The sequence below is a fragment of the Lactuca saligna genome, chromosome 1 (genome assembly GCF_052625555.1).
Source record: "Lactuca saligna cultivar CGN05327 chromosome 1, ASM5262555v1, whole genome shotgun sequence".
In the NCBI taxonomy this organism is placed as follows: domain Eukaryota; kingdom Viridiplantae; phylum Streptophyta; class Magnoliopsida; order Asterales; family Asteraceae; genus Lactuca; species Lactuca saligna.
The window spans coordinates 45,939,405-45,949,395 of NC_136417.1; the positions used below are offsets into that span (position 1 = coordinate 45,939,405).

General features: G+C 32.0%; 2 protein-coding genes and 1 long non-coding RNA gene across 3 annotated transcripts; 2 read left to right on the forward strand and 1 right to left on the reverse strand.

The window, feature by feature from the left end:
• Window positions 1–333: 333 nt before the first annotated feature.
• On the reverse strand, window positions 334–2,163 carry LOC145035052 (uncharacterized). Its single transcript, XR_013678295.1, has 3 exons — window positions 2,027–2,163; window positions 1,274–1,407; window positions 334–976 (listed from the first exon to the last, which is right to left on the reverse strand). It is a non-coding gene; the product is annotated as an uncharacterized LOC145035052 (long non-coding RNA).
• Window positions 2,164–2,276: 113 nt separating this feature from the next.
• On the forward strand, window positions 2,277–5,242 carry LOC145035042 (UDP-glucuronic acid decarboxylase 1-like). Its single transcript, XM_078983618.1, has 7 exons — window positions 2,277–2,921; window positions 3,404–3,551; window positions 3,639–3,718; window positions 4,121–4,204; window positions 4,280–4,354; window positions 4,469–4,561; window positions 4,808–5,242. The coding sequence occupies exons 1-7, from the start codon at window positions 2,277–2,279 to the stop codon at window positions 5,015–5,017; spliced, it is 1,335 nt and encodes a 444-aa protein (XP_078839744.1). The 3' UTR covers window positions 5,018–5,242.
• Window positions 5,243–8,262: 3,020 nt separating this feature from the next.
• On the forward strand, window positions 8,263–9,538 carry LOC145035057 (uncharacterized). Its single transcript, XM_078983639.1, has 2 exons — window positions 8,263–9,122; window positions 9,206–9,538. Exons 1-2 carry the CDS (start codon window positions 8,399–8,401, stop codon window positions 9,373–9,375), a joined length of 894 nt encoding a protein of 297 aa, XP_078839765.1. The 5' UTR covers window positions 8,263–8,398; the 3' UTR covers window positions 9,376–9,538.
• The last annotated feature ends 453 nt before the right edge of the window (window positions 9,539–9,991 follow it).

The following is a 9,991-nucleotide window of genomic DNA, read 5'->3' on the forward strand; positions in this document are numbered from 1 at the left end:
TAGCTTTACTAATTCAACCTAAACACACTCTTAGATTGTATCGAAAAACTGCATTAAGTTTTGTACAAGCTTCCCAACAATGTTCATTTCTTCTCGTACGCTCGGAAGTGTGAAAACATGTGATAAATGTTCTACAATAAAAAAAACCTATTGTTTGTTACCAATCATTAACCTTATAGAACGATTAAGTGCCCTACAAGTTAATTAACTGCACAAAAATTCAATTCATGAAAGTGGCCAATCAAACATAAATCAAATTTAAGAGTTCTAGTTTAAACAAAAACATAATCACTATAATAGAATCACAAATCAAACATCAAATCATATGTTTCAAGTCAAACAATCAACATGTTTTGAACAAGAACTAGAAACTAGGGTTTCTTAGCCGCACATGACTAAGAACAAATCAAACAAGAATAAAGATGAAATTAAAATGTTTAATGCTTGCTAAAATGAAATCGAAAGTATTTTCAATGATTAGGTCTTCTCAAAAACTCCAAGAAATCTCTTAGAATCACCCAAGATCGCCCCAAACTGCTCCAAAAAACGTTCTACCATTCAAAATGACGTTCTTGTGTTTTTAATTAAAGTTCACGTGCTTTCCATAAAACCATGTGTTTTTGGCATGGCCATGCCTTTTGCGCATGTGTTTTTGGCATGGCCATTTGTCTTGACCATGTGTTTTTAGCATGGCCCATGCTTTTTGCTAGAATTCCAAAAGTCTTCACTGTTGGCTCCATCTTTAATCTAGCTTCACCACAACTCATGTTGCTCAAATATAATATGACAAAGGACAAACACGACCCGTATCTGTGTGACAAAAATCGCGTTTCAAACATAGTCCTTTGCTATGATAATAATGCACAATGACTCGGGTTCCATCTTCATGTTTTCTGCCATGGAATGACCAGTTCATCTTCTCCTCGTACTCTAAAGCTTCAAGCATCCAAGCTCCACGTTCCATGCTCCATAATATCTGCAAAATAAATAAAAAATGATGAAGTACCAGGCATTCTTAATGAAATATGCAATTAACTAAATACAAGAATTATGAAATAGAATGCTATAAAATAACAAAAATGACATGCAAAATAGGTGCATAAAATGCACCTATCAGTCACCACCTTATAGTAAAAGCTCCCTAAAATAAGATTAAAAGATTTAATCAACTAATTAAATTGATAAAAAAAAATCCAAAATATTTAGTATAAATTCACTTACATCTTATGTTTTGTTTAGATATAAAGATGTCTAGTAGCAAGAGTTGAGATACCTTCGGTAAATACCAGTGAAAAACATCATCCAACCACCACCAATCTTTCTCGTGACATTTGACGCGGTTACAATGATTGTGGATGAGAAAGTGTTGTTTTTACTGTGAGAGTAGATTAATTCTTCTACATGAAACTGTTCAAAAAAATCTTTATATGAATATTGACTCAAACCACAATCACACAGGATATTGTAACTGTTTACAAAGAGTATTAGAGAAACAATTTGTTAATATTTTGTTTAAGTTTCAGTAAATAAAAAATATCGTAAACATGAAAAACAAAAGCATTATAAACAATTAATCATAAGTTAGAAAAAAAAAATTAGAATATATATTCAAGTTCAACTTTAAGTTCTTTAATGGTATCAGCCATTAATGGTCATTCTTGAAACATCTCTTTGCAAACGACGTCTATGGTATGTCGACTTTGAAGCCATTGTTATCTCTGCAAATCTTTGCGTAATTCTGGAGATGGAGGTGACTATACAATAAGAGATGGGTATATTATTTATAGAAGAATAACTGAGTAACCAAGGGGGATATATGTGGTTAATTTGAAATATGAAATTAACGTGTGGGGGGAATACGGGATTCCAAATCAATTTCTGATCTTCTTTTCATATTGGGTTTTCTATTGGGAAAATTAACATAAAACCATTGTATTTAATGTTTTATTTTTTTATACCTTTTAAATTTCAAGAAATAAACAATATCCTTAATAAAATAAAATAGAATAGATTAACGTTAGTGTACCAAAATAGATTTGGAGAATGTTTTCCAACAGATTTGACTCCATCAGAAATAGATCGTCTTCTTCATTCCCCTTCTTCCTAAATGTTTTCCAACAATTTAGACCCCTCCCAGCTTCAAAAAAAAATCTTGTGCAAATCTTGAAGATTCAACCTATATTGCAAAAAATCTTTCACACCGATTCTAATTTCTTTCTCATGATCCTCATTTCTTCATCTATGCACCAAAGCATGTCAATTTCTTGAACACAAAAATGATGAACAACATGAAGCAATTACACAAACATCAACGACGAGATGAAGAAATGCCCAATAATCAAACTCCACCATACTCACCCAGATCGCTTAGACATCCATCGTCTTCAAGATCCCTCCATAGATCCGTAAATTACATCTTCAGAGAACAACGATTTCTCTTCATCATCATAGGAATCGGGATCGGTTCCACTTTCTTCATCTTCCAACCATCGTTATCCACCATAACCACTACCACAACGGATACCATTAAATCCCGTGACTTTCCCTCAATGCCCAGACCAATTTCAATCTCCCACCGTGAAAGCACCACCTCTCACCGTCGCCCTGTTAATCATGGGGCAACAGGAAGGGTTCCTGTAAGTGTTGGTCGGAGGAGGATAAGGACGGTGGTGACCGGTGGAGCAGGGTTTGTGGGTAGTCATTTGGTAGATAGATTGATGGCTAGAGGTGATGAAGTGATTGTGGTTGATAATTTTTTTACTGGTAGAAAAGAAAATGTGGTGCACTATTTAGAAAATCCTAGATTTGAATTGATTAGACATGATGTTGTTGAACCCATTTTATTGGAGGTTGATCAAATCTATCATTTAGCTTGCCCTGCTTCTCCTGTTCATTACAAGTATAATCCTATCAAAACCATCATATCCTTTTCTTAATCTTTCTCCATTAAACAAAATTTCTTGAAACAAGAAAAAGAAATGATCAAAGCCATTATTATATCCACAAAACTAATGTTCTATGCACTAAGTTGTCAATTATGTGTTTGTAATCGACTTTTGTAATCCTTTTTTGTTTATGGTGTTTTGTCAAATTGGGTATTGGTTGAGATCCTTAAGCATGATACAAAAAAAGAGATTAACTTGGACTTTTGAGGTTCAACATAGAACTTTTTGGATTTTTTGATTTGGGTTTTATTTTTACAAATTCGGCACTACATTTGTTTATGTTTAAACTCATTTCAAAGTTTAACCTTTGAAGTCAAAGCATGTATTGCTCTTGGTTAGAAGGGGTGTTACTTTATATTAAAAGAAACTTTTTTCATGGATTTATGACTTGTTGGACTTAATGTGGTTTCCGTTGAAGTTTAAAGTATTTGAATTGTCTCCTTAACTCGTACGATTACAAGACAAATGTTATGGGCACCCTAAACATGCTTGGACTTGCCAAAAGAGTCAAGGCAAGGTTCTTGATTACAAGCACTAGTGAGGTTTATGGAGACCCTCTTGAGCATCCTCAAAAGGAAGCGTATTGGGGACATGTAAATCCAATAGGTGGACTTTTTGTTTTATTATCTTCTTATGTTATTTTTTCATTTTTATTCGTTACAAACTTACAATGTTCATGATTACGTAATGTAGGTGTTAGAAGTTGCTATGATGAAGGGAAAAGAACGGCTGAAACATTAACAATGGATTATCATCGAAATGAAGGTGTTGAGGTGATGTTGCATACCGATGATTTTTCGCCCTTTGTTTGTTTAATTTTCGATATTTTTTTTTTTTTGCACATAAATCTTACCCAAACAACACTTGGGTTGTTTCTTTTTTAATTAATTGGATGACTCGAGACCTTTTTTGATTTAATTGAGAAAGAAATGATTTTTGATAGAGAAACTTGAAATAAGACTTTCCCATTAGGTCCTAATTTTTCGCAATTTTGTCATTATTTTTTTTTTCTTCCGTTCTGCAAGTGTCTCGTCATTTTCTAAAATATTTTTGTAAACGTCATCTATCTATACAACTTTAGTTAAGCATGCTTAAAATAGAGTATTATAGTATTTAGCAACTTTTTGCATTTTTAATTTTCTATGCTTTATGCTAGAAAATTCACATTTTTGCAGGTCCGGATTGCACGAATTTTTAACACATATGGTCCTCGAATGTGTCTAGAAGATGGACGTGTCGTTAGCAACTTTATTTCACAGGTAAAAAAAAAAACATTATACAAGTTGTCATATATAATTAGAAAATACTTTTTAGTAAGACAACATCTTGTGTAGGCCATTCGCAAACAACCCATGACTGTTTATGGTGATGGAAAGCAGACACGAAGCTTTCAATACGTTTCAGATTTGGTACGCTATTTCTTCATACAAACACATACTTTTATTTTGTAAAAACATTTTTAAAGTTTATATTCCTACAACTTTTTTGGTTCCTGTTAAATTATACAATTGCTTTGATTTCAGGTTGATGGACTCATGGCTCTCATGGAAGGTGACCATGTTGGACCTTTCAACTTGGGAAATCCAGGAGAGTTCACCATGTTAGAGCTTGCTCAGGTTTGTATTATTTCATCATCATTCCATCATGGAATGAATGCATAATCATAATATAACCCATTTTATTCAAAAAATATATATTTTTATTATTTAGTTTTTTAGTTTTATAAATGCTAAGTAAATATGTTAGTTACATATATATACTATAAAAATATGTATGATATATCATTTCGTTCCTCTAACTTAACCAGAGGGCTAGCCCATTTTGGCCTCTTGTCTTACTCTTTAGACTTTTTCTTTTTTTAGGTGGTGAAAGAAACTATTGATGCAAATGCTTCGATTGAATTCAAAGAGAACACTGCTGATGATCCTCAAAAAAGAAAACCCGATATTAGCAAAGCAAAAGAGCTACTAAATTGGGAGCCCAAAGTAACACTAAGAGAGGGTCTACCACTAATGGCATCAGATTTCAGGGATCGAATCTTGAAAGAAATAGAAGGCGATGATGACAAATAAGAAAAGGGAATATCAGAAACCAACATGTATATATTCAGAAACCATGTATCTACACAGTTTCTTTTTAGTTGTGATATACATCTAGCTACATGATTCTTTTAGGAATGTCGCCATTCTTCCTCTTGATCTGAGGTTGGAGTTGGCGTTAGTTTTTTTTATCATAGATATTTTTTTTGACTCAAATTAACCCCTTTGTATAAATTGCACTAATTTATATAATTTTTATTTGAAGAAACATACTTTTAAAATTAATATTTAGAAGTTGATGTTATAAGTTTATAACAAAAAGAGCCAAAATGAAGAAAAGTAGCAAGGCATCTAATTCTCATTTATCGGAATGAAGGGGAAAGTAGCTTTGTTTCTCCTCTCTTTTGTAGGGTGAAAGACTGAAAGTGTTTTTATATTCCGTGTGTTTGGCATAACATGAATGAGAATTTGTTACTTCTCTTTTGGAATACAATTCCTTCCACGCTTTATTCCTCTACCTAAAAGGTAGAATGTTGTTAGACTTATAAGTTCATGGAATCTGTGAGAGTTTATTGTCACAACTACGTAATTAGAAAAAATCTAGTTTATAATGAGTCATACTCGAATTTTATAAATTTTATAATTAAGGAGCTGCATTGAAAATTAATCGAGTTTTATGAGTCTTATGTATAGATGTTCTAATATTTGTATTCCAAACTCAAATTAAACTTACTTTTATAACACATATTTCTTCTCCGAGCTATCCCAATCAAGCTTGTTTTGTTAAACATAACATATAATTAGCATGATAGATATTTACATATTATTCAAACTCATAAACATTTGAGTTTATCTTGACTCGCTTAATGCAGATTGTACAACATCATCATCACAATATGGTACAAGTTGAATTAATGATACCCTCACCCACAAGTCATGTGAAAAAGATGAACACTACCTAACCTTAACCAAATTGAACCACTAGCTACACCTAACCACATTTCTTAGGTCACTTGGTTTCTTTTTGACAAGATTGCTTGAACTTGAGTCAATCCTTGTAAAGATATGAAACGCAAGACCCGATTGGGCTCGATCTTCTTCTTCTTCTTTTTGGAAAGGGTCAGGCTCGATCTTTGTGTATCGATGTGATGGTTAATTGTTAAAATACAACATATTTTCACTATATTTTTTTAATGATGAACAAATGTAACTTATTTTTCAACTATTTAATATAATAAAGTATCATTTTAGAATTTAAACCATAGAAAATGTAACAAACTTGTATTCCTTTTTACCTTTAATGTAATGCTTACATAATACCAATGTTTTAAAAACCGGTTTGAACCAGCCGGTCGAACCGGTTAGACCGGAAATCGGGGAAGGGGACGGTTCAACTATCACGAGTTTATGTCTATTTCTTAACCAGATTGAACCGGTCGGTTTTTCAAAAATCCGGTTGAATCAGTTCAATTAAACCGGGTGAAACGGTTAAATTGAATAAAAACACATAGAATTGAAACATTTTACATAATAAACTTTGGTGATTTTTTCACATCTATTAAAAATTTTCAGAATAAAAGCACGTGATAAATGTTATGAAGTTTTGTTGATGAATCTATTCATCTAGGACTTTCGTTTTCTTTTTAATGCATGTGGATTGATATAAAATTATGGCTATGTGTTATTTTCGTAGTTCTAAAAAGCACGTCATGGCGCACCCCAAGGTATGCTATGACGCAAGGCATGGTGTAGCTGTTACAAAAACATCCAAGGCGGGTTTATTAAGCATGACGTCCAAATAACATGTCAATGCGCGCCTTATCACGTTATAACATGAGTTTTTTTCAAGACACGGATTTTTTTGTTTTTTTTTTCTTTGTTTTTTTTTATCGGGCCTAAAATAAATGAGTTTTTATTAACTTTTTTCTATTAGATATTAATATAATACTTTTAAAAACTTCATATATATATATATATATATATATATATATATATATATATATATATATATATATATATATATATATATATATATATTTGATAAAATTCAATAATTATATGATTATATATTTTAAAGTATATAATATAGTCACGCATTGAAAAACGTTATGGCTCGCTAAGGCTTGTCATGGCTTAACTTTTACCTTGTCATCAAGCCATGTCTTACGTTATTTAGAACATTTGTTATTTTAATGTATTTAGATTAATCTACAACTTGTTTTCATGTGTATTTTAATGTTTGCACTTATGAATATCAAATTCTTGATTTCTTTATGTATGTATGGGTAGGAAAATATGAAAAAAAATGAAAATTATAAAAACCGGTTTACTTAGCGATTGAACCGGAAACTGCTCATCATACCGGTTCAACTAAAAAATCGATTTTTAAAACATTGCATAGAACACTGGAAATGTTACTTTTTTCATCGAATGAATAAAATTAAATAGAGTGTAATTTTTTTATAAATATGAGTTTTTTTTTTTTGGAAGAAAACAGAAAGATACTTTTTTACACCATGGTTTCATTTTGCTTTTGTTCCCCACATTTAACTCGTGATTATTTACATCCATTAATTAAGTCATGTTGAGGGCTTTTGATATTTTCTTTATTTCTTTCCTTCTCTACATTATAGCTAATTTAGATATTTATAATATCCTAAGCTAGTGTTTTGTTCGTTAGAATCCTTGGAAATTAGAAGGAATTGAAATATAATTCCAAACATTTTCCTATATTTGATTCATATTTAAAAAGGAATTGGATTCCTAAAAAATCCAACTTTTCTTCTATTGAATGAAATGTTTTTCAAATGGAAATATTAAAGATTACCAAATTATATTTTACCCGTCACCACCACTCATCCTTCCGAATATAAAAAGGCGGTGGTGTGAGGTTGTTTAGAATTGGTAGGTAGATGCGGAGGTGGATTGTGAGGTGAATGAGTTTTTGGATTTAAAAACAAAAATTATTTAATCCATAATAATAATAATAATAATAGTTTATGTTTTTTTTTCTCAAAATAATAGTTTGTTTCTAAAAATATTTATTATTAGTTAACTTATTATGAAGTTAAATACAACAAAAAAAAATACAACAAAATAATATAATTATAATTATATTTAATAAAATAATATAATTATCATTATATTTAATAAAATTAATTACTATTATATTTAATAAAATTAATAGTAATTAATGTTTTTTTACGTTCTTATTTGTGACAATAATTTTGGAAAAGATAGTAATATATAGATATGGATGACCTTTTACATCGACTAGGATTGAAACTAAAGTTCGTAGGACGACATTTAACCCCTTCATTTATTCTTAGACCAATTATTCATAAAAGCTAGGACACTAATGAAAGGTGTTTCATATATTCTGTCCTTCTCAAGCTTCAATTCACCACCCATATTATGATGGATTCCATTGTTCTTGAAGAACCTTCCTCCTCCATCGCCTATGGTGGCAGCGGCCGAGCAATAGACCGTCACAACCCCATCATTAGAGATGAAAAAAGACTCGGTCAAGGACGTATCTTTCCTTCTAGTCCCGCCTCCACCACCGTGGACAACCACCACCAAAACCTGAAGCCAGATGCGGAAGCCGGTGATCAGAAAAGAAAGAGTATTGCGTTTGCTTATGGTAATGGTGATTCTATCAGCTCAGCAAGTTCTTCAAGGTGCTTGTTGAGTGACAGACCCACGTTTAATTTCTCATCGGACTTTCACGAGGTTCTACCGCCACCACCATCACCGCCACTTGAACCACTCAAATTTGATCAATACAGAAAATCTTTGAAGAAAGACGATGATTTACTCTGCTCTCCTCCACCTACACAACAACCACCACCGTCGCCGCCACCTTATGAAGCTCTTAGCTTTCTTAACCTTGATGATGATTCACCGACTTCTTCTCCTCCTAAACCACCGTTGTCTCCGCCACCACCTCATGAATCGCTAAAGCTTCATAATCGCAAAGCTTCAGACAAGAAACACCTTGATCAACCAACACCCTCTTCCGTCCATAAGCTATCTTCACCACCATCTTCCTCTTCCGATCAGGTAGTTGTCTTGGAGGTCTCACTGCACTGCAGGGGTTGCGAAAGAAAAATGAAGAAACATATCTCCAAAATCGAAGGTATTATATATACTTATTATTGATAAAATATAACGACATCTTCTTCTTTTTCATTTTCTTAAAGAAAAATTCATATATTTCAGGGGTAACTTCGTTCAAAATTGAATTTGCGGCCAAGAAGGTGACGGTGGTCGGAGATGTAACGCCGCTGGCAGTTCTGACCAGCGTGCTAAAGGTCAAAAACGCGAAACTGTTGACTCCAGTAACAATATCATCATCTTCTCCAATTGAGCCTTCACACCTCACGAAATAGAATATATTCTGATAGAATTTTTGTTTGGAATAAATATTCTACACCATCCTTTATGAGTTGAGTTGCAATATTTTTCTATTTTACGTCACCTGCTGTTAATGTTTATCATGTAAAGTATTGGGTCGGTTACCTCGGTTTTAAAACGTATTATTTTCAGTTTTAAGGATGTTAATTTTAGAATTTCGTAAAGTAAAATATTTCACCTTAATAAATAAGAATATAAGGATAAGGAAAATGATAATGAATTTTTTTTGGACAAACCTTCGATTCGTTATTTAATTATTTGTTTTTTTATGTTTACTTCTTTTGCCTCGGTACATGTAATATATTTATTAACTAGGTTAAAACTTGTGAAAACCACGGGTGATAAAAAAAAATATTGATGATTAAAAATAATTATAAAACATCAAATTTTTATTAAAATTTTATTAAATATAAAGATTGGTTCAATACATATCGATTAAAAGCAAACAGGCAACAAGCTGTACCGCTAGCCCTTTCTGGATGGCAAAACCAATTCTTTTGAAAACAATATTTGTGGATCTAGGAGATATGGCGGTAGAATGCATGACCCGTTGGACTTTATAAAATGTAAAAAAAAAAAAAAAAAAAAAAA

Coding starts and splice junctions, on each gene's coding strand:
- LOC145035042 (XM_078983618.1), top strand. CDS start 2,277: ATGATGAACAACATGAAGCAATTACACAAACATCAACGACGAGATGAA. Junction 4,355..4,468: donor TTCAATACGTTTCAGATTTG/GTACGCTATTTC, acceptor CTTTGATTTCAG/GTTGATGGACTCATGGCTCT. Junction 4,562..4,807: donor CCATGTTAGAGCTTGCTCAG/GTTTGTATTATT, acceptor TTCTTTTTTTAG/GTGGTGAAAGAAACTATTGA.
- LOC145035057 (XM_078983639.1), top strand. CDS start 8,399: ATGATGGATTCCATTGTTCTTGAAGAACCTTCCTCCTCCATCGCCTAT. Junction 9,123..9,205: donor ACATATCTCCAAAATCGAAG/GTATTATATATA, acceptor CATATATTTCAG/GGGTAACTTCGTTCAAAATT.